The sequence below is a fragment of the Leopardus geoffroyi genome, chromosome B3, assembly GCF_018350155.1.
Source record: "Leopardus geoffroyi isolate Oge1 chromosome B3, O.geoffroyi_Oge1_pat1.0, whole genome shotgun sequence".
NCBI lineage: Eukaryota > Metazoa > Chordata > Mammalia > Carnivora > Felidae > Leopardus > Leopardus geoffroyi.
The window spans coordinates 98,852,377-98,876,480 of record NC_059337.1 but is presented as its reverse complement, the minus strand read 5'-3'; the positions used below and the strand labels follow the sequence as shown (position 1 = coordinate 98,876,480).

General features: G+C 41.2%; 1 protein-coding gene across 9 annotated transcripts in view; it reads left to right on the top strand.

Annotated features, from left to right (window-relative positions):
- The window catches only part of TRIM9 (tripartite motif containing 9), a 112,532-nt gene that overhangs the window by 62,821 nt on the left and 25,607 nt on the right, over positions 1 to 24,104 (top strand). For all 9 annotated transcript variants that reach the window (XM_045450941.1, XM_045450935.1, XM_045450939.1 and 6 more), the window contains exons 3-5: positions 2,119 to 2,241; positions 14,705 to 14,815; positions 16,161 to 16,314. In XM_045450941.1, the coding sequence (XP_045306897.1) occupies positions 2,119 to 2,241; positions 14,705 to 14,815; positions 16,161 to 16,314 (388 nt within the window). The remainder of the gene's footprint in view (positions 1 to 2,118; positions 2,242 to 14,704; positions 14,816 to 16,160; positions 16,315 to 24,104) is intronic.

The following is a 24,104-nucleotide window of genomic DNA, read 5'->3' as shown; positions in this document are numbered from 1 at the left end:
GAGGTGGTTGTGTTTTGCCAACAAGCCAGCAACACAACCTAGTTTTCCAAATAGTTGCTACCTTTGGCACTAGGGTCCTAATTCTCCACTACTGTGTATTTAGAAAGAGGCCTCTTTGTGAATTCAGAGTCATTATTGTTGAGTTTTTAAAACTCTTCAGGTTCCCAAAACACCTTGCAATAATTATATCTTATCTGATGATAACAAACAGGTCACATTTTCTCTTTTTTCCTTCCTTCCTTCCTCCCTCCCTTCCTTTCCTTCCCTCCTTCCTTCCTTCCTTCCTTCCTTCCTTCCTTCCTTCCTTCCTTCCTTCCTTCCTTCTTTCACTCTTTCCTTCCTTCCTGCCCATAGTAATGCTTCTTCTCTACTTAGATACTTAAGTGTTTTCCAACCATGACCCCCCTGGTAACTATAATTTCAGATTGCTTTGTTTGGACACAATGACCCAAAGATCAGCCAGTATTTGAGAGCTCGTGAGCCCTCCACTATTGCTAAAGGGAGAAACCATAAACTGCATGAGATGCTTAACTAGTGAACTTCTACACTGTTTACTGTTCTTATGTTTCGAGGTTTGCCTCACAGAAATAACCTTCACTCTGGCCTCCAGTAAATTGGCTTTCCTAGTTAATATTTAACCCATGTCAAAGTAGAATGGTCTTTTTAAAGGTAAGCCAGGCTTTCAAAGCATCTTATATTGATTTCCTCACTCTTTTTTCCATGCATGTTCATGTTAAAACTTTTGATCCCCTGACAATCTAACAGTTGTACACTTTCTTCTGTTTTCCAGAGCAACAGAGGTGATTGGTCAGTCCTTCTTTGCTTTTGCCCTGCACCCCACCTCTTCATCAGAGCAAAGCTTTCCTTCTGCTCTAAATCAGAAACTGCAAGAGGGCTGCCCTCATCCTCCCAATATTACCCTGTGTGGGACATAGAACCCTCTTAAATGACGTTTTCCAGAGGACTTCTCTGAGTACTCAAAAACAATTGCCAGGAAAGCCAAAACTTAGCATGTAGAAGGCACTAGTCAAGCAATTACTAATATAACACATTACATGAAGAAGATCTTGCATTTAAAAAGTTCTCAAATGCCTATCAGTAGATCCTTATATTAAGAGACATAGTTCTTTATGACTTAGAGAATAAATTAAAATTTGATAGGCTAAGCTGTTCCTTCCTTGCCAGCCCCCTAGAGCTTACAGTTGACTCGGGTGCTATTTTTTCAATGCTATTCATGTATGTGTGAGTATTCATCTTTCATTTGCTATAAATTATAACTGTCTTTCAGATTATCACTTGACAATCAAAATTACATATGTGATTTACTGAAAGGACTATCATTAATGAATGCTTATGATTTAGGGAGAGAATTGCTTGAAAGAAATGCTATAGCATGTACAGATTTAAATCAAGAAAATAGATCCAACATTCAATGTAAACATCACAGAGAAGCTATAATTCGTTTAGAACATGGTTAGTGTTCCCCCACAAGCTATTGGTTCGTGGCTTGACTTTTAGGGCTGGGTAGAAGTCAAGCCAATTGTTCTTGACTGTCTATGTACATTAACTATTTGCTTTCCTTAATGAAAGCAGCAAGTACTTTTGCCCATGATTATTCTTATAAAGTTCTATTATCATTGGATTATTGATTAATATTGAAAACCACTTCTGTCCTCTTTCTTCCCTCTTCTCTTGAATTTAATGATTCTTTAGCTCTCATGCCTCTACAATAGCCCACCTGCTCAGGCAGCAGCTTCTTTGAATGCCACCTTCCACCATACATAAGCAGACATCCGCCAGCCCTCAGAAAGATTCATGTTCAACTCCACAAACTGAAGCTTTATTTTATACAATATAGTGTAAACTGTGGGTATGATTTCCTTTTGATAAATTTATTAAGTAATATTTGTCCTTTTCAATTTAAAGTGAACACTATCACTGTAGAATGAAATGTATCCAGGTATTGAAACAATGTGAAATGTGCATTGTGGACAGAGTTCCTTTTCATCTCCTTCAGCAGGGATTTGTACCCCACAAATGGTCAGGGGAGCTCTGTCTTCTCCTGCAGCCCAAGGAGACCAGGTGCTTTGCGGCTGAGAGATGTGCTTTCTCATGCAGGAGAACAGTGTGGAGTTCGAGGCTTGCCTGGTGGCCCAGTGTGATGCCCTCATCGACGCCCTCAACAGAAGGAAAGCCCAGCTGCTCGCACGTGTCAACAAGGAGCATGAGCACAAGCTGAAGGTGAGTGCTGCTCCATGGGAGAGGAGAAAGCCAAGGAGCCAGGCTCCCAGGGCCGGGATGGACAGGCTAGACGGGTGGGCCAGATGCCCACAGTCTTGGTGGCTAGTGGCCTGGAGAGCAAGGAGCAAGCATCCCTTCATTCCCCACACACTCCCTCATTTACCTCACTGATACTTATTGAGTGACTCCCCTGGGCCAAGAATTGCTCTGAGTGTAGGCACAATTAAATAAATAAAAATCACTGCCCTCATGAGGCTTATTTTCCACCAGAAGGGATAAACAGTAAGCAAGATAAGTAAGTAAAATATGCAGTACTTAGTAAAAAAAAAAAAAAAAAAAAAAAAAAAAAAGCTAAGAAAAATAATAAGGATTAGGGGATGGAAGTCCTAGGAAAGGGGGTTGAAGTTTTAGACAAGGTGGCCAGAGTGGCCATACAGAGGCAAAAGGTATTTTTGAAATGGGAATGGAAACCATGCTTTCCAGAAGACAAACAAGGTTTTTCTTAACTTCTGAAGTGAACTGTGTGACGGGACGGCTACACAGACTTTTGTCATCGCACAGTGGAGTTGATTGATTATGAGTGTGGGCTCTATTGGCAAAAGGATTGGTCCTCCTGGAGACATCTGATACCCCATCCACTCCCTCACTGGAGCAGGACAACAAGATGTGAGAGCAGGCTGGAGACATGGGAACAACCCCGCAGGAGGGAGCCCAGAAGTAGACAGTCAGCAGAGGTCCACATGCATGGCCAGTAAGCCCCAGGGTAACTACCAGTGGGTAGAGGATATGAGGTGCACAATGTTGGCCTGACATTAGGGTGGAAGGAGAGGTGAGGTCTGACCACAGGCCCTTTGTTGGGGTTAGACAGCCAACTTCAGGGAGCTCATGATGTGGGCAGCAGGCAATGGATTCAACCTCACGGGAGCTCATGAATGGCCCTGTGAGCCTCAGATACCCCAGCAGGTTGGGAACAGGCTATAGTCCCTGAAGAATAGGGGAAGGCCCCATTGTTAAACTAATGGGATTCCAGTAGGAAAACCAAGGGAGAAATGAAGAAATAAGAGAGCACAGCTTGCAAGATTTGGGGCTCAAGCTTAGTGGCAGGGAAGCTTCATCAAACAGGGCCAGCACCCATTTCATGGGTACCAGAAACAAGGCAATAAACTAGTTGCCAACTAGGGCATGAGACCTGGGCAAGACCCGCAGCAAGACTGGCAATGCTGAGCCCTGAGCAGCAGTCACCAACCTTCCAACTTTATGCCCCAGACACACACCAGGACCCAGAGCCCCAGGGGGCTCAGCCAGAAGGCAGGGAGCCAGGCAGCCAGATAAAGAACAACCTCTCCCCAGGGAAGCTTAACAGTTTTCTCCAAAAGTAAGAAAACCCCAACTCCAGCTTCCTCCTCTAAGAGGCTCCCTCCTCCGCTGCCCACCTGCTGCAAAACACATTTAGAGCCACACACCTGCTTCTTTCTGCCCCAAAGTCAGAGCAATAATGTGGCTGGAATATAAACCTTTCTCCCCTGCCTTTGTGGCTTGCCCAGGTGTCGCTCTGAGAGGGCCCGTGGAACTCAATCAGGCAGGCGGCAGAGCTGGGGCAACAAAGTCCAGGAAGAGCCCTTGAGGGCTCTGCCCTGTGATGAAGTCTGCTGGCCTGACTTCTGGGTGCTGAATCAGGGCCATGTCTCTCCACATGTTCCTGATGAGGGAGCAGCAGTGCAATCTTATCAAGAGGTACCGTAGATTCCTTGATAAAGAAAATTGCGTGCCTTGAAGTTAAATCTGAACCAGGAAGGAGTTTGGAAAGAAAAGTGCACAGGGCTCTAATGTTCAGAGAGCCTCAGCCTGTTGGCTTAGACAGTGAAGCAAGGCTGGCGATTATAACCCTGCTTCCAGAGATGCCATTGCTGTTTCTTGGTGGTGGCTCTTACTGGAAAACCCTCTTAGGTTCATCTTAGAATGCACTCAAACCTGATTCCGTCACCTGCTCTGACATTACTAAACGATTGTTGCTATTGCCCTTCATGTAACACTCTTCAGAAACCCAGAACTTTTATTATTATGGTGGAACTCAGAATACCACTTGAACCACCAAGAGCCACCTAAAATAAAACCACAGCTATCTTCAGGAAATGAGCTGGACAGCTGGATTTTCTCTCTAAATAGTAGACCAACCGTTTCAGTAGGTAGCCACCAGATTTTAACTTGTTCTCTGTGGAAATCTCTTTTTTAAGACATTTCAGACACTTTCTTGGTATCTTTAAGCAGAACGCAGTGAACCATTTGTGATAAACCACATAGTGACTGTAGCCGCAACTCCAGGTTTTCTGCGTGGGAGACAAAAGGGCAGTGACCTGGACAGAAAAGGGAATCAAGGATTGAGAAAGCATCACTTCTCCATGTCAAACGGTAGCAGAGGGGTGTGAAAGCCTCCCCCCCGCCCCAGGTGCCTCTGCTCAGTGCTGCCTCTGCTGTAGGGGACTGTGTGAAAATCAGTTAATGGAGGGACTGCAGAGGAACCTGGTGACCTGCCCCAGGAGGGCACAGCGGTGTGCCCGGGGACACTGAGCAGCAGCAGCTGCCTGCTCGCATTCCACCCTGCTCTGGGCGGCGTTCCCTGCCCCTGATCCCATAGGGCCACAGAAACAGGAGACAGGTGGCTGGCTGTCCCCCACGGCAGGAAAGCTGTTCTGTCTTCTGTCTCGAGCGATTTGTTTCTCTGCTGTTGCCAGTGGATTGTATGTCACTGCTTCTAAAAACAGCCAGCAGGGCCGACGCCGTGACTACTGATGCAGCCTCCAATTTCCCTCCCTCTGCTTTTCTCCCTCCTGCCTTTCCCCTTTCTTGTCATTTCTGTTGCTCCTCAGATTTGTGAGAAAAGACTGGCCTTTTATAGACATCGCTTGCCAAGCACAGTACTTCTTTCTGTCTTTGTTGGCTAACCCATCACTCATAGTCCGGCAAGGATAATCTTATGGTCTTCCGCTTCCCTTTGGCAGAGTTCTCTAGGGGCCCTGCTTTTTGCTGACAAAGAGGAGAGTTGTGTGTGTATTTTTCTGGCAACTTTCTCTCCTTGAGCAATCCAAAAGGCTAAGGATGCTGGAAAGTGAGTGTGTATAAAGACAGTCTTTATAATCTCCTCATGCCCCTCTCTGAAAGCACTGATTGCTTGAGCAGATTGAATAGTTCTGGTTCTGAGGCAAGCTGGCGCTGAGAGGTAAAGAGCCCAGATTCTGTGTCACAGAGAATGGGGTGTGAGGACACACTTTCTCACTTACTAGATCTCTAACTGTGGGCAAGCCTGTGGCTCAGTTTCTTTCACCTGTGTGTACAATCAGGTCAGAAGCAGTCATCACATCGTAGGAAATTGCCAAGCACGTTAGCACAGTCCTCAATAAATATTAGCTATTATTGTTGTTGTCATTGAGAGAGAATGCCTGGAAACCTGGTATCACTTAGTAAGTACACTGAAGAAGTTCTCCAAGGGATTGACTTTCCATAATACTAGAGAATGTGGTGTAGAATTAGTCTATACACAGGCATGATTGTCTCTGGACCTAGGAAAGTGGCTTGAGACATATGTATGCAGCTGTGACCGTATTTGAGGAATATTGTTTGTTAATACTATTCTTTGGTTTGAAAAAAAAACACTGGGAGCCACATATCTATTTTCAGGATGTGGTGAACTAATGAAATGTCAGAAAGCTACTGACGGAAAAATTGCTTTTGAGCTTCCAAGGGATATTACTAACTCATGTTTCTGAGACTACTTGGGCGATATCCCCACAATAAGCACGGTAAACCGGAACCCCTGGGTGTCTTGTTCAAACTACATGTTTTTTGTTGTTGTTGTTGACAAAATGTGAGCAGGGGAGGGACAGAGAGAGGGAGACACAGAATCTGAAGCGGGCTCTAGGCTCTAAGCTGTCAGCACAGAGCCCGACATGGGGCTCAAAACCATGAACCAGAAGATCATGACCTGAGCTAAAGTCAGACACTCAACTGACTGAGCCACTCAGGTGCCACATGAACTATATGTTTTGTTAACATCCTTTCTGGGCCTTCTTGACCTGAATAGGACCTTAGCATATCCTCACCATCTGTGATCCTCACAGGGAATTTGTGACAACACTGAAGTGTGCCATTAATGAGATCTGCGCTTTTCTCGGGAAACTGACAATGTCATTTTTCTTTTGGTAGGCCCAAAGAAATATCAGAGAATTATTTTTATTTATGTAACGCTCAGAATTTGAAGTAATTCCACAATGATCTTAAATACGTACTTGCTCCAGTATTTTAGAGTAAATTCATATGTGTGCAAAACGAAGTGACAGGTTTCTTGTTGGTCATCTTTCAATTCTAAGATTCTTTGGAAGAAAAAAAAGTTACAGTTATTCAAAAATATCCCCCCCAAAAATCTAGGCTTTAATTTCCATGTGTGGCCGGTAAATGAACGTACCAACAAAATCATGGAGCGAGAGTGCTGAGGGATAACAATAAAGTGTACTGTTTTTACAGCAGCCAACACATCCCAATTGTAACTATACACAGGTTTGATTTTGAATCCAAGTGTGCTGTTGGATCTTGTTAGAATCATTATCATTATGGTGACAATTATCTTGGTTGTTATTTACCATGTATTGCCTATCATGTTCCCATTATGTTTATTAAAAAATTATAGTCATATCATTAAGAGTACAAGGGATATTACCGGCTTGTCGAATTGCTTACGTAAGCTATTTGCCATTGTCTTAAAACAAACAAGTAACCCTTTGATTTAGATTGGGGTGAGGGATGGGGAAGAAAGAGAGAGAGAGGGAGGGAGGGTGGAAGACAGACCTATCCAAGCCCACAAAAATTTGTTTAAATAATCAGATATGATTTAACGGGCTACAGACTTTACTAGAAAGAAAAATCAGGGTGCCTGGATGGCTTAGTTAGTTAAGTGTCCAGCTTTGGCTTAGGTCATGGTCTCATGGTTCGTGAGTTCGAGCCCGGCATCAGTCTTTGTGCTGACAGCTCAGAGCCTGGAACTTGCTTCAGATTTTGTGTCTCCCTCTCTCTTTCTCTCTCTCTGCCCCTCTCCTGCTCATGCTCACTCTGTCTCTCTTTCTCTCTCTCTCTCTCAAAAATAAACATTAAAAAAAATTTTAATAAAAATAAAAGAGAAAGAAAAAGCAACAAATTTAACCCAATAATCAGCACAATCCCAGTAAAACTACTGGCAACAAGTTCTGTTAAGTCCATTACAGTCAAGACATTTGGAAAGATCGGGCACACCAAAACACTTGAAACCTTTGACTGCCGTTAGGGGTCCAACCCTAAAATTTTAATCACAATCATTTTTGATTATAAGCCTATCATTAAGGGGGAATTCATTTGGCAAAATCTGTGATCCTCTGCTTCCTACCACGTAGGAGCAGAAGTCACAGAGGGACAATACAGAACAGAGTGCCCAGGGTGCCCATGGAATCACCAGGCGCCACACACACAGCTGGAGCTCACCAAAGCTACGGGACATACTTCTGAACAGCCCGTACCCGCTTTGGCAACGTCCATGAAGGGCAGTCACAGACCTTTGGCACCCTTTGCCTGAACCCAGACATGAGTGACATTCCTTACCTCCAGAGGGCACTAAACACATACTTTGAAGATGACAATCTAGTGAGTCTCCCTGAGCCTCACAGCCTAGGAAACACCACATTGTATGCATCACTTCCACCGCGGCGAGCATAAATAGTGTCCTCCCCTGTGGATGGGTCCGCACCACCATGCTCTGTCTCCAAATGACTTGTGTTTCCTCACTAACTTCTCTGTACAAGGATGTAGTATTCTACACACTAAAAGCATGCTTTCTTTGCATATTCCACTCAATGTTTATTGATGAGGCTATTGGTGACATTTACATTTCTGGAATGGAAAGTTCACAGTTTTGCTGTTAAAATCTCAAGCCTTTCTCAAAACAGGTACATGTCTTATTCATTTGATAGGGCTGAATGATCCTTTTCTTGATGAAAAACTCAAAGCCTCAAGAACCTGTCTTTGAAATGATTAGTTGCCAATGTGGGTAATTAATAACACTCGTACAGAAGAGTGGTACCAAGAGAAAGGGGAAATATTTGCCTCTAACCATGTGGGAGAATGGTGGCATGTGAGAAATTTAAAAAGCTCTTCCTTAATTTAAATGCCTCTAAGTAACTGAGAACAAACTGAGGGTTGATGGGGGGTGGGAGGGAGGGGAGGGTAGATGATGGGTATTGAGGAGGGCACCTTTTGGGATGAGCATTGGGTGTTGTATGGAAACCAATTTGACAATAAACTTCATATATTGAAAAAAATAAATAAATAAAATGAAAAAAATAAAATAAAAAATAAATGCCTCTAAGTGTCACTGAATATAGTGATAATTTAGAAGATAAAATCCTACCCTAGGGGGAGAAAAAGAGAATTCATTATTTTATTAGCTGAACCTCGTGGCCAAAGCACTTCACCTGTAACTCACAAATGAGTCAATTCCAGGCATTAGTTAGTCATCTTGCTTCAGGAATGATGGTGCATATAGAAATTCCCCTCCATTGACCAAAAGGACCTGTGAAGAATACATTTTTCAAGCTTGCATCTTGAAAGTACTTGTACCTTACATTAAAAAAAAGAGGTTACTTTATACTTGGGGGAAACTGTTTTAAACTGTGATGGGAAGGGATATATTTAAGAACAAATTTCTTTTTTTTTTTAAAGCATTTTTTTTTCAACGTTTATTCATTTTTGGGACAGAGAGAGACAGAGCATGAACGGGGGAAGGGCAGAGAGAGAGGGAGACACAGAATCGGAAACAGGCTCCAGGCTCTGAGCCCTCAGCCCAGAGCCCGACGCGGGGCTCGAACTCACGGACCGCGAGATGGTGACCTGGCTGAAGTCGGACGCTCAACTGACTGCGCCACCCAGGCGCCCCAAGAACAAATTTCTTAAAATAGGAGAGAGAATGTTAGTGTTGAGTTAGACTAAAAATTCATTAGTGGTATCTCTCCAGACTCCAGGACGAACGAAAATACTATGAGTGAAAGTATTTATTAAAAATAAGAAAGAAAGAAAGAAAGAAAGAAAGAAAGAAAGAAAGAAAGAAAGGAAGGAAGGAAGGAAGGAAGGAAGGAAAGAAGGAAGGAAGGAAGGAAGGAAGGAAGGAAGGAAGGAAGGAAGAAAGAAAGAAAGAAAGAAAGAAAGAAAGAAAGAAAGAAAGAATTTTAAAGAGCCATATGCAAGATGGGAGAGATGAACAGAGGTAGAGAAAGGGTATCGAGGTCAAATTGGATAAAATAAGGAAATTCACCCTAATTGGCTTCAGTTCTTGCTGCTGGTTGTGTTACCTGAGCTGAGTGGAGGGAGGAGATTGGTCTACTAGAGATGGGATGGAAAAATGTAGTTGTAGATAGAACAAAATCTTACACTTATATACTGTATAAGCTTTCGTGGATTGCTCTATGCTACCAAAAAAGTTCAAGCATTCAGAGGGAATGCTCAATTCCCCCTTTCCAAAGTGTCAGTGACATATCTTGACCCAAGGAATGACCTTCATAAATTTGCCACTTAGCAAAATAAAGCCGTTCAAGCAAGCAATAAGACTTGCCATCCCGAACAGATGGGGACTGCTAATAAAATGGTGAAAGCCTTCTCTGAAACCATGAACTAAAGATTAACTCATTGTCCCAGAGCTAGTTTAGGCTTTACTGCAGATGAAAGCAGGAAGATTGTTTCCCAGTCCCTATTTGTGTCATTCCTGTCACTTGCACATTTCCTTCCTGAGAAAAGGAACTCTTAACTCCGGCCAGCAGCAAACATGTTGCCAACGGTTTCTCCGGAGCATCCAAGCAACTGCACAGAAATGTGGAACCCAAAGAAAAAGTGACACGGCCTCACTTCCTAGGGATTGTTTTCCATACAAAAATATAATGTAAAATAAATAATAATAGTAAATAGTAGAAATAACACAGAGTGAAGAAGGTAACGAGAGAGCTGATAAAGACACACAATTGAAGAAAAAATATTTATACTCTTAAAAGATCTAACTATTTGGCTAATTTCCATAAGATGGAAAATCTTGCCAAATTAATTCAAAAACTAGACGTCAATTACAACACATCCAAAAGTACCGCCTCTGGGAAACCTGAAGTTTAATTTTGAGTAGTGAATTTTTAAATAATTTTTTATGTTTATTTTTAAGAGAAAGAGAGAGAGGATGCAAGCAGGAGAGGGGCAGAGAGAGAGGGAGACACAGAATCCGAATGAAGCAGGCTCCAGGCTCTGAGCTGTCAGCGCAGAGCCCAACGCAGCCACAAGCGATGAGATCATGACCTGAGCCAAGGTTGGATGCTTAACTGACTGAGCCACACAGGTGCCCCAAGCAGTGATTTTTATCACTGGCTACTGTGACCATTGTGAAGTAGTTGATTAACAGGTAAAATGATGGACCCAAATCCATTGTTGCAACAGTGGGAGTTGAGAGCCAGGAGCTCAGGAATAGTGAGTCCTTCCAAGAAGCTTGAACCATGGAACACAGGAGCAAATGGCAAATGGCAATGGCAAACCCCCACTGAAACTCACCAACTCTTTGGCACTGCAACAATGAAGTTTCCTAAGAGTAGTCAGAGAGACCCAACGCTCAGCAACTTTGGCATCAAATAAATCTTACTTGAGAAGAAATTTGTAGAAGCAAACGTAGAATTTTATGAGGCCTGATTAATGTATTTATTTCAGCTTTTCAGTCATAAAATTATCATTGATCTGAATGCTCTGGAAAGTAAATACAACAATTCAAGTCTATTTTGCTTCAAAAGCTAACTCGCTTTGGGTTACAATGCCCAGACCTAATCCATGCTTGTTATTCAGACTGGAGCACCAGTCACTTCTGCACATTCCTAGGACAGATGCCATTTGGTTAGTGAATGATGACTGCTGAGGTTTCTGCTAGCTAGAGGCATTGATGCACTGGCTACCAAAATATAACAACATTTTCTGAGAACAATTTAGTTAAGCCTATTATAGCAGAGAGAAGTAGCAGATTAGCTTTAGGTCACCTGTCCTGCATTTTTTGTTTCACTTATGGTTGGGGTTTTCTCCCCACTAAGGAGTAGAAATTTAACCTTCTGTTAAAAAGGTTAAACTTTCCGTTTAAAAAATAAAATAAAATAATTTGCATTCCTTGAGCAGAATACTAGATGCCAGAAGAAAATAAGTCAACCAGTGAATTTTAAATTTGATCTCCCTTCTACCTGTCAAAATCAGTCTTCACATCAAAGTTGGTTTCTTTCGCCAATTCTGATAAGGAGATTTTTAAATCCTACGCTTTATTTTTTGTTTTTCTTTTACTAAAATTTAAAAAGTGATAACAAATCATCTGTCAAAAAATTAGGAGATTCCATAGAGCCAAAACAATCATGTAAAAGGAAAAACTTGGAGTTCTCACACTTCCTATTTATGTAACTTACAGCAAAGCTACAAAATTCCAAACAGTGTAGTACTGGCATGGAAACAGACATATAGGCCACTGGAATTGAATGAAGAGCCCAGAAATAAACCTACACATATATGGTAAAATGATTTTTGACAAGGGTTCCAAGACCATTCAATGGGGAAAGGGCAGATTTACAACAAATGACACTGGGAAAATTGGCTATCCACATGCAAAAGAATGCAGTCGGGCCATTACCTAACACTGTATACAAAAATTAACTCAAATTGGATCAAAGATTTAAATGTAAGAAGTAAAACTATAAAACTCTTAAGTGGAAACACGGGGCAAATGCTTCACAATGCTGGATTTGGCAATGATTTCTTGGGTATTGCACCAGAGGCACAGGCAACAAAGGAAAAGGTAGACAAAAATGTATAAATTTTGTGCATCAGAAGACAACAACAACAACAAAACCAATTAAAAAATGGGCAAAAGACTTGAATAGACATTTCTCCAAAGGAGATAAAGTGGCCAATAAGCACATGAAAAGATGCTCAACATCACTAGTTATTAAGGAAATGCAAATCAAAACCACAATGAGCTACACTTCACACCCATTAAGATGGCTATTATTATTTAAAAAAAAAAAACAGATAGTGATACGTATCACAGGGTGTGAAGAAATTGGAACTCTTGTGCACTGCTGATGGGAATATAAAATGGTGCAGCTGCTGTGGAAAATGGTATAATGTTTTCTCAAAAAAATAAAATAAAATAGAATTATCATGTGATCCAGAAATTTCACTTCAGGCAATCTACCCAAAAGCAGTGAAACGGGGACTTTCACAGATACTTACACAGCCATATTCATAACAGCTTTATTTACAATAGCCAAAAGGTGGAAGCAACCCCAATGTCCATCAACAGATGAATGGATAAACAAAATGTGGTGTAAACCTGCAATGGAATATTATTCGGGCTTACAAAGAAGGAAATTTTGACACCAGCTACAACACGGGTAAACCTTGAAGACATCATGCTAAGTGAAACAAGCCAGTCATAGAAGAACAAATATTGTATGATACTATATTACCTGAGAGTCCTAGAGTAGTCAAATCCATAGACACAGAAAGTAGAATGGTGGTTTCCAGGGGCCAGGGGGGAGGGGAGAATGGAGAGTTATTGTTTAATGAGTACAAAATTTTGGTTTGGAAAAATAAAAAAGTTCTGGAGATGGACGGAGATGATAGTTGCACAACAATATGAATGTATTGAGTACAATATGAATGCCATATAATTATCCAATTAAAAATAGCTAAAATGGTAAATTTTATGTTATATATGTTTCATCACACACAAAAAAATTAGAAACAAAGACCAGCAATAATAAATGGATGAATTGTCAAAAAATTAGGAATTTAGGGACACGTGGGTGGCTCAGTTGGTTGAACGTCCAACTCTTGATTTCAGCTCAGGTCAAGATCTCACAGTTAGTGGGACTTGCCCTGCATGGGCTCTGCACCAACAGCCCAGAGCCTGCTTGGGATTCTCTCTCTCTCTCCATCTCTCTCTGCCCTTCCCCTGCTCGCACGTGCATGCCTGCGTGTGCTCTCTCTCTCAATCTCAAAATAAATAAATGAACTTTTTAAAAATGAGGAGGAATTTAAATGTCCAAAAATAGAGGAACAGGAATGATTAAATAAATTATGATAACCCACTCAGTGGGATATTTATGTAGCCAGTAACATTTATTGATGGTGGCAACATGTAAAATGACTATGGTATAGTGTTAAGTGGGAAGGAGGTAAAATTGTCACATATTACGACTGCAACTATACATATATCTAGCTCAAGGATAAAACCTGAAAGGAAATATCAAAATGCTTTAAAAATCTGCAGTAGAGTGATGAGATGATTGCTTTTTTGTCTAGTTTCCAATTGCCTTTGAAAGTAAATGAAACATCCTTTAATGGAAGGTGTATAATGAAAACTGAAAAGAAGGAACAAAGAAAAAGGTTTTCAATAATTAATATTAAAACTCCTTTTAGTTATTATTTGTAAAAATCCAGAAGGCTGGATATTTCTGAGGCTTTTGCAAAGTAGTATAAATATGGAGGATGTAAGCAAGTGAGGTTCCTAGAAAACTCTTGTTCAACTCTAGCTTCAGAAACCACTTCAGGATTTGGGTCACTGAGCAGAGGACACAGAAAATGAACATCTTTGAAGAAAGAAACTTTTCAAGGACTGTCATGTGTTTAGCGCTGGGCAAAGACAACTTCCCAGAGGCAGAAACTGTATGTTCAGAGAGAGGCCTTTCTAGGTTAAACCAGACTCACAGCATGGTAAATAGAGATCCTTTAAAACTGCTTTCCCAAATGAGGCAGTGATTGCTTCTAAGTGGGTTATTCTCAAAACTTAATTCTGCATCCATCTTTCTCTGGCTTACTTGTGGTTATTAGCTCATTGTCTTTCAGCAAGTTTCACCTTTAACCCCACCCCACCACCCCCTCAGGAAAAAGAATCAGAATGAGAAGGAACTGGTTCGGATGGTGACATCTGCTCTTTAGAAAAGACAGGCACAGGGTGGGAGCAGGTGGGTGACTGTTCCCAGAACAGAAGCTGCAGCCACACCTCTGGGTTACGCAGCTCTTTTGTAGACTCCCAGCGACCTCCCACTTAGAACAGCTCACAGTATCAGCTTCCCAGAAGACGGAAAGAAGGGGGAATTAGGAAGACGTCCCTTCAGGCACCAGAGTAACCAGCTTCCTAGGCTTCCACCATCTGCATGCCTTTCTGATGGGTCCTGTTGTTACCAGTCCCTGTAATAAAAGCATTTATACAATCTGTCTTCTGGAGCCATTGTCCACAGCAGACACTGCCACAAAATATTCTCATACATTTATTCCATTCCATGATGCTCTTGGAATATGGTTTGAAGAAGCTTTCTAACGTCCCAGTTTGCTTCTTTTTTACCCTCTGCCATTTTGGACCACTCTGTTCTCTCATCAACCCTAGGTGGTTCGAGATCAGATCTCTCACTGCACAGTGAAATTGCGCCAGACCACAGGTCTCATGGAGTACTGCTTGGAGGTCATTAAGGAAAATGATCCCAGTGGCTTTTTACAGGTGAGTGCCAGCTAGTTTCTACTTCAGATTCTCAATGTCCCATGAGACTGAGTCTCCGAAGCCAGGGTGGACTCCTAACAGCCCTTGGAGAGCAAGGATCCCCTCCACAATGAAACCCACCTTCAGACTGCCATGCATATATGGGTGCCAGCAAAACTCCATTGACTTCTTGGAAGCCTTGGCCCTCATGTGCTACGAGATTGAGCAGTGCGTGGGCTTTTTAAAATTTGTTTTTGCTCATGTTTAATTTTGAAAATGTAATTCCCTTTAAGTTCCCCCCAAAGCAGAGCTACTGACTTGCCTACGAATTGAGTCCCTTTCCACTAATTTCTTGGACAATTTGGTCAGCTAGAAATGTCTAAATATGCAAGGCTTCTACCTTCTTGACAGTTCCTACTGGCCAGTTATTCAGTGATTTCCTAAATAAAGTGAAGGTTTTTCATTGCTTGGATTTCTCATGATTTCTTCAGTATTGTTTTAATGAGATGTGATGATGTCAGCTGAATTTTACTTAAGTTTTGATCGTAATGATTAAGGGACCTTGTATTAAGGAATACATAGATTATCCTTCCAACTCACATTCTGTCAAACTGGCCAAGAATGACAGAGGGAGATTAAATGCAAGAAGTGGAAGAGTTCTCTATCAAAGAATAAAGTGATACAGTCAGATGATCTGCTTAAAGTGTAAGAAATTCCACTTTACAGATTACCATATGCAGCCTCTCTACTATTTTATAAAACTCATTTCTGGAGCACCTGGGTGGCTCAGTCGGTTAAGACTTTGGCTTGAGTTTGTGGGTTTGAGCCCCACATTGGGCTCTGTGCTGGTGTTGCAGGGTCTGCTTGGGATTCTCTCTCTCTCTCTCTCTCTCTCTCTCTCTCTCTCTCTCTCTCTCTCCCTCTCTCTCTCCCCTTCCCCACTTTCTCAAAATAATTATTTCTTATTTCTCAAAATAAATAAATTAATTAAAAAAAAAACCCTCATTTCCAAGTTTTGACAGGAAACCCACACCTCCTCTTAGAAACTTAGGGTTGTTGGTACTAGTAGGATTAATTGATCACCAACATATTATGATCAGTCATAAATAGCATGAGCATATATCCAGGTTTGTCTATTAGAGAAATTAATAGCTGCTAATTATTTCTAGTGGCCCCCTCTGACTCACAGAAGGACCCAGATTTGCATGGGTCACTCTTATCAGAAGAGACTCCTCACTGCCTACATGGAGACAGGAAGGGTGTGAGTCCCAAAGTGGTTTGGTAAAGCTCCCAGAGAGTGGAGGAGCAGCATTCTATGTCCAGTGTGGTGTTATATTTCTTAGGCTGTGGTTTTTGATGTGATTAGATTTCTGACGCCCTCATAAGGAGAGTGCACCTGACTGAGGATCAGTGGGGGAAAGGCACGCTCACTCCCAGGATGACCACGGACTTCGACCTGAGTCTGGACAACAGCCCTCTGCTGCAATCCATTCACCAACTCGACTTCGTGCAGATGAAAGGTATGTGCCTGCATCTCCCTAAACAGAGCAACATCCTGGGTGGATACTGGTGCTTGAAGCAGGATCAAGGCTTTGTGCCAGATTGCTGCAAAAAAAAAAAAAAAAAAAAAGGCAGCTGCCAGGTTTATGAATCACCTAAGGGGTGAGGAAGTAAACACACACACTTCTGGTTAATGGTACAGAAATCTAGAGAGGCTCCTATCTTATCACATAAAGGAAATATATGGTTGTAGCAGTGGGACCTAACTCTCAGAAAGTCAGATAAATTCAGATAAACTCAATGCTTGCCTCTTTGAGAGTCTTAGAAATTTCACAAGCCTAACATCAGGGGATCGCTGACGTTAAAAAGATAAGGAGATAGAGACAGCATCACTGTACATAAATAAAATCTTGTTACAGAAAGTAACCCAGTTACTGAATCAAGGCAGTTGAGAATTGAAGTGACTGCTTCCACGTGGATAGGTAGTGAGCAAATGGCTGAGCATGAAATCAGTGGGACTTTGAGAGGATCCCAGTTGGCTTGCCAAAACTGATCAGGAAAATGCAAGCCTGGTTACCGAAGGAAAATGAAAATTTGAGACAAGTTTTAACTTTTTAAACTTGTTGGCTTATGTGATACAGGGATATGCAAGATCTCTCTGAGATTTTTTTGGGTGGCTGAGGGGAAATGCAAGTACCTAAAATTACTCTTTTTTTTTATTTTTTTTTCAACGTTTATTTATTTTTGGGACAGAGAGAGACAGAGCATGAATGGGGGAGGGGCAGAGAGAGAGGGAGACACAGAATCGGAAACAGGCTCCAGACTCTGAGCCATCAGCCCAGAGCCTGAGGCGGGGCTCGAACTCACGGACCGTGAGATCGTGACCTGGCTGAAGTCGGACGCTTAACCAACTGCGCCACCCAGGCGCCCCTAAAATTACTCTTACAAAGAAAAATAAAAAGCCAACCATGCAACAATATTTTTGTGGCTGTGTAGGTAATATCCATTTGGACAATATTCTGACTTCTTTTTAACTTTCATTTTGCACTATTTATACATTCACAAGAAGATGCAAAACTAGTAAGGAGAGGTCCACTGTACCCTTAGCCCAGTTTCCATCAATGGTTCCATCTTGCATAACTAGCATATCAAAACCAGGAAGTTAGCATTGGTACAGTGTATATGTATGACTCTGTGCCATTTTGTCACATGTGAAGGCTCATATGACCACCGCTGCAGTCAAGATACAGAACCACTGTATCACCACAAAGATCTCATGCTACCCCATTATCACCATACAGTCATACCCATGCCCCTCCCCTCTGTCGCCTCCAATCCCTGGATTCTTCTGTTCTTCATCTCTGTACTTTTGTCGTTTTCTAATATTTTTTAAAACTGAAGAAATGTATTTGCTCTCTGCTTTTCCTAATTTAAGCATCCACATAATAAAGGACTTAGAATCCAGCACTTTAAAATTTTCAGTTTTTTAAGAAAAATCTACATACTTCCTTTTAGACAGAAAACCGTCTAACCCAGCAAGTTTTAAGGCTATACGCTTGTGGCTCCCATCATGCAGCTAAACTCACCCCTGTACCTTGTACAAGTACCTCTCTCATCCCTTTAATAGATTTTTGCTCTTTTATTTTCAGTTTTCTCACTTTTTGTTTAATATGTATGGCTTTGGGATGGTGCCTTCATTAATTTTTGGAGGAAGTACTATAAAGATTGTAAATAAAAGCACTTTGGTGCAGTAATAAAAATGTTTAGCCTTTGCCGACTGCTTACCAAACCAAATAAGTGCTTCACGTGAATTAACTCAGTTTATTCTCACAGCCCTAGTATGTAGCTGAGGAAACTGAGGCACACAGGAAGACTGGATAACTTGCCTGAATTCACACAGCTGGGAGTGACAGGGCAGAGATTCCAAACCAAGGAGTGAGGTTCCGGAACCTCACTTGTCCTCATTATAACACAACTTCCAGTTTGTGTTATAATGTTACTGTGTAATGAACTGGCTTCTTCAAGGAATAACTGAATTGCTCTCTTAAATTTCAGAAATTTAATTTTTTGTTACAGCGAGTCTTTCTTACTGTTTAAATTTTTTTTCTTTCACACCCACATGGTGACCTGTGAAATACAGCCATCGGATTAATATAGGGAGCCCCGGGTAAATCCCCCTCAATCAGCCTCTCTCTGTACCTAGTTCTCCCAATAACGTAAAATCATTAAAAGGTTATGTCACAAAACAGCTCAGGGGAGAAAATATGTCCCAAAGGGCAAGGGAAGGGCTTTTGGTGGAAGCGGGGAAAAAAAATGAACCAACCCAATTAGCCTTGGTGATGGAACAGGTAGAGGGTAAAAGCCTCAGGGCTTTCAAATGCTTTCATTGCCTGACCAAGCCCTCTCCTCCCCCATTTGCTGTCCTTCTGAATCACGCCCATCTGCCCAGAGTGGAGTCCAGGCCAGTTGGCAGGATGCGAACAATTGTGTTGGAGCGAACAGGCCCTTCATCTGGTATGGGAACTGCAGACTCGTGTGCTGTGTGTCACAGACCACATTCCTAAAGCAACGTCACTCAGCCACGTAAAGCTGCCTACAGAAATATGCGTGAACGTGGCTGTGTGCCCACCCCACTAAAGTCTGTACACACGGCAGAGAATACCAAGCACTCTAAAGACCAAAACGCAGAACACAATCACAGCAAAAATTCACCTGGAACGCAAAATTATCCCAAACAGTTATTTCTGAAGTTAATATAACAGGCCATTTGGCATGAGACTGGATATTCCATTTTCCTTTTCTTTTTAACACTTCCTATTAATTTAATTTACTTCTGATTAGTGTCCTTCTACAGAGCTCATTTATATGCTTTGCTTTGTGCTCATTAAGTTTAATTAATTCAGTGAGAGCCAAGTCCTCTATAGACTCTAAATAATTTTTACCTGTCAGATGTCTTTGACGGAAAGAAAAAGCCAAAAGGTCATGAGGCAACAGATCTTAGCTAGCTATAGTTAAAACTACTCCTACCGGCCTTTTTGAGAGCTGTCAACATACACAACTGTGCCCAGTGTAGTGTTAGACATTTTTTTCCCTTAGGCTCTTCTTGGTCAGTTTAATAAACTGCACTTTCACAGCTTGTCAGTAAAAATATCTCAAGAAACTGTACCCCAGAATCCATGCACAAATGGCCAAAATTTAAATAGCATTGAGAATGGTGCTAAAGTAATCTGACCATTGATACAGTACGTGTACTTACTAATATGTTTTCTAATAGTACTAAGTGGATTACAGTAGAAAGTTAAAAGATCTTCAAAGCTACTAAAAATATGCATTTAAACATATGACTCAAACTGACAACAAAAATATCTGTTTATTCCTTGACTAAAAATTTTAGCATCTCTCTGGTTTTGAGATTTCATCTCAGATGCCTTTTTGTCCCTTGATATCAAAGATAGGTGTGTTGCTGGTTTTTAAATGTTTCTAGTTAGGCCAGCAACTATTCAGCAAGAATGCACTGCCTAAAATTATTCTCATAGCCAAGGATTTAACTGATCTGCTCTTTCTTATTCTACATCGCCCTCAAGCAATTGAAATCTAAGTGGAGGGGCTCCTGGGTGACTCAGTCGGTTGAGCTTCCGACTTCGACTCAGGTCATGATCTCACAGTCTGTGGGTTCGAGCCCTGCATCGGGCTCTGTGCTGACAGCTCAGAGCCTGGAGCCTGCTTCACAGTCTGTGTCTCCCTCTCTCTCTGACCCTCCCCCGTTCATGCTCTGTCTCTCTCTGTCTCAAAAATAAATAAACATTAAAGAAAAAAAGAAAGAAAGAAAGAAAGAAAGAAAGAAAGAAAGAAAGAAAGAAGGAAGGAAGGAAGGAAGGAAGGAAGGAAGGAAGGAAGGAAGGAAGGAAAGAAAGAAAGAAAGAAAGAAAGAAAGAAAGAAAGAAAGAAAGAAAGAAAAGAAAGAAAGAAAGAAAGAAGTCTAAGTGGAGAATGCCAGAACCTTCTTTATTCAAACATCTCCAGAAAAATATTAGCCCAGAATTGTTTTAAGTGTACAAGGTATCCCAAGGTTCATGAGTCAGTACTAAAATGAAATGCCAGCATGTTCATTCTGAACCACGATGACACAGTGACCTAATGTTTTCCAAGCCTTTTTAGCACTTAGAGTGATGGCTGTTAATCCCTTAAGTGCCTCTTCTCACCTAAGAACACATTTATCTTCATTAACTCATGTTGAATGTAAAAGCCTTGATTATGCACCAAGGTCATGGGCAAGGTCAGTGTGATGTGAACAGACCCTCTTATAAATCATGGAGAAAGAGCACCTAGAGGTTTGTTTGGTGGGGATAGGGTTGAGCACCCATGCTGACTCACATGTAATTTGTTCATGCACGTGATCTGTTCATGGTTTGGAGGCCTGAAATGCTTGTCCTCAAAACCTATGTTCACATTTCTCTTTAACAGTGTACGAATGAGAGCTTTGCAGAAATGGTTTGTTGTCCCTCTAAAGTCTATATTTTACTCAGATGCCACTCGTGTAGTTCAGGTACAGTAAAAAGGAGTGACGGTCCACCAAGGACATTCAGACAAGATGATTCAGTAGACTTGCATTCCCAACCACTGTAGCTCTTATGGTGAAATATTTTTTTCTTCCTTTCTTTCTTTTCTTCCTTCTTTCCTTTCTTTCTTTCTTTGTTTCTTTCTGCAATTTTTTCAAGTATAGTTGACACACAATGTTACATTAATTTCAGATGAACAACACAGACATTTGACCAACTGATACATTATGCTATGTATGGTGAAATATTTCCTTAATTATACCAGCAAGTCTTGGGGAACTTTTCATGGATGTTACAGGAAGCAAAAAGAAACATTCCTCCTGGAATTAGGCTGGGGACTTCCCTGTAGTACACTATTACTACACACAGGTGTAGTGCAATTTAAACACACAGCCCCTGGAGCCAGTCTGCTTGGCTTCAAATCCTGGCTTTCCCACTTAGGTAGGAGCCATGAAAACTTTCTGTGTTTCAGTTTCCTCTTCTACACAATAGACATAATAATGGTACCCATTACTGTCAGGGTGCTGTGAAAATTACACGAGTGACTACACAGAAAGCCTCTCACCACACTTTCGGGCATTCAGTAAGTGCTCGAAAAGCAGCCCCTGCCATTATTTTTCATGTCCAGTGCAGGAGGCCATATGTCCTCACATGTCCTCATCATAGTCCTATGACCTTTCACAGAGGAATTCTGCCTAGTTGTGAGTGTTCACAATCTGAAGGATCTGGAAAAAAAAATTAAATGATTATTAAAAAAAAAAGTAAGCTATAATCTGAACTAGAATAGCCATTTGAAAACTTTAAGAAGACACTGTTGCAGAATTTCATTTTGAGCCCAGGCTCCCCTAGTCCCCTTCAAGGAGGTCAGTAAGAACAGCTGTTCCTTGTAACTAAGAAGATAATTTTTATCCAGAGGCTTCGTTTTATGGTTAACAAAAATGCTAAGCAATAGTCTTCTGATCAGGGCAGGGGAAACTAGTTCTTTAGGAAAAACATAAATATCCAAGAATGATCATGAAAGTGTTAAGATTGAGATGGCTACAGCAGCCCAGTGACGCAGTTTTAATAAAACTTTTCTTAGAGTTCAGCTCAGGAACCGTGATGCTATCCATTTCCAAAACACGAATAATAAGTTAATTTGAAAATACTTTGGATTCTTATAGACCATTTGTTTTATACCTAATAAAGTGAAATAGGGTAATATAACACCCACTATAAAATCTGTTTTGCTAAAATGTCAGCCTTCGTCTTTACTAATGAGGCTGTAATTTTGTCACATTTGCCTTTTATATGCAACATCACTTTGGAGTAAATAAGGAAACAGAAAAAATAATTTGAAGCACATCGAGAAATAGATTTAGACATGCAAATGTTTCTGTGGTCCTTCATTTTCCTCTCTCTCTCTCCTCCCTCTCCCTCCCTCCCTCCTTCTCTTCCTCAGCTTGATCTTTTGTTTGCTTATTTGTTTAAATCTGGACAATATTAAAATCTAAAGATTAGTGACTGGTTAGACTTTTTATTATCTTTCTGGTCTTTTAAAGTATATCCGCTGAGGATTACAAATGAAGTTCCCATGTTTTAATTACACATGACACCATGTGTTTCAATTAATCTGTTAATTATACCTATGCCTATACAAGGAAATCTGAGTTTCTTATCAGAGACATTGCAAGCATTTGCATGATTCAAGTTGAAACCATCTTGTGATGTTATTCTTTGATTTGAAAATTGATGAAATGTAAGCCGCCTGAAACATGAACAAAGGGAAAATGAAGACTGATAGGGCAGCTAATGAAATAAAGAAAGTCCAAGGAATTATTTTATGGTAGGCGCTGATTAATGAAGATAACTAACAGCAAATATCCCTGGGGAGAATCATTCCATGTCTCTAGGAGCCCTTTGAAGAACAGGTTGCTCAAACTTATTATAATCTACTCCACTGTTAATATGTTAAAATTTATTGTTTTTATAAGCAAAAACCTTTTAATGACAAAGTAGCTCCCTAATACATGATAACCTAAAGCTAGCCCTCCAATTACAACTGTTAGGTGATGCCTGTTTATATGTAGATGATCATGAGGAGTTACATCTTTTCTCTCCTCCCCTTCCCATCCAGTCCTGTAGTCTATTTCTTGAACAAGGCAATGAATTCATTTCCTCTCCTCCATTTCCAGATGTTCTGGGACCTCCGAGGTTGCAGAAGCCACTGGTCTCTCCTAAGACCAACCAAACTCCATGCAATTGAAACCTGAAACGTGATTTCCCTTCCTAAACTCACCACCTCCATTAACTGCTCATAATTTTGATTTAATTATGTTTGACCTAGTCACTCAGGCATGGTTTTATTGTATCTCAGTCTTTTCTTAGGTATAATTGACCTGCCTCACCTTCCCATTTCTTGTGTTATGGTCACTGCCTGTGTTTTCTAGGTTGTCTACCATAGAACCTACTTCTTAAACTGCTATTAAATTAGCCATCTTTTTGGTTGAGGTGATGGCAGGGAGCATGTAACTCAGTGCGTGACACAGAGTCCAATCCTGGCATAGCATACCAGGTGCCCTACAATTAACATTTGTTCGCTTAAATGTCCCTGGGTGTGGTCCAAACTGTTCCCTCCTATTGTTAAAGTGCTTTAAAGATTAATGTTTTGTTGCTGAAAAATATTTGAAGCAGTTCATAAAAACATTGTTTCCAAATACATATACTGAGTTTACATATTAGGAACTGGGATTATGTGTTACCTAACATTTCCACGTCTTTGTGTCTGAAGCCTCAACCACTCTGCAGTTTTAAGTAATAGAAAAGACTCTCGGCTCAAAATGGGGACAGGGGCATGTTGTGACTAGTAATACTGTGGCAGATTCTCACAAAGTCACGAGGACACCTTGACCCTCCCCTGCCAGGCCCCTTCTGCTCCCATACTACTCTCCAGGCTCACAGTTGGCGGTTCTACGCCCGCGGAAAGAGTGAACTTGAGCTAGCATAGCTACCTTGAAAGAATGAGGTCAAGTTCCTCAGAAGTTTCGAAATGGCAAAAATCACTGTTTTTGTGTCACTTGGCACCAAATTTTCAAAAGCCACTGTTATAACTACTTAATGCACACAAGACTTGAGTAGAATCACTGGTTTAAAAACAAAACAAAACAAAAAAGGGATAGAACCTTAGAAGGACGATGGTTTCAGAGCTACTGCTCGGAAGGCAGTTCCAAGTTTATACACTGGGGGGTCAAGGCACAGAATGAATTTTATGA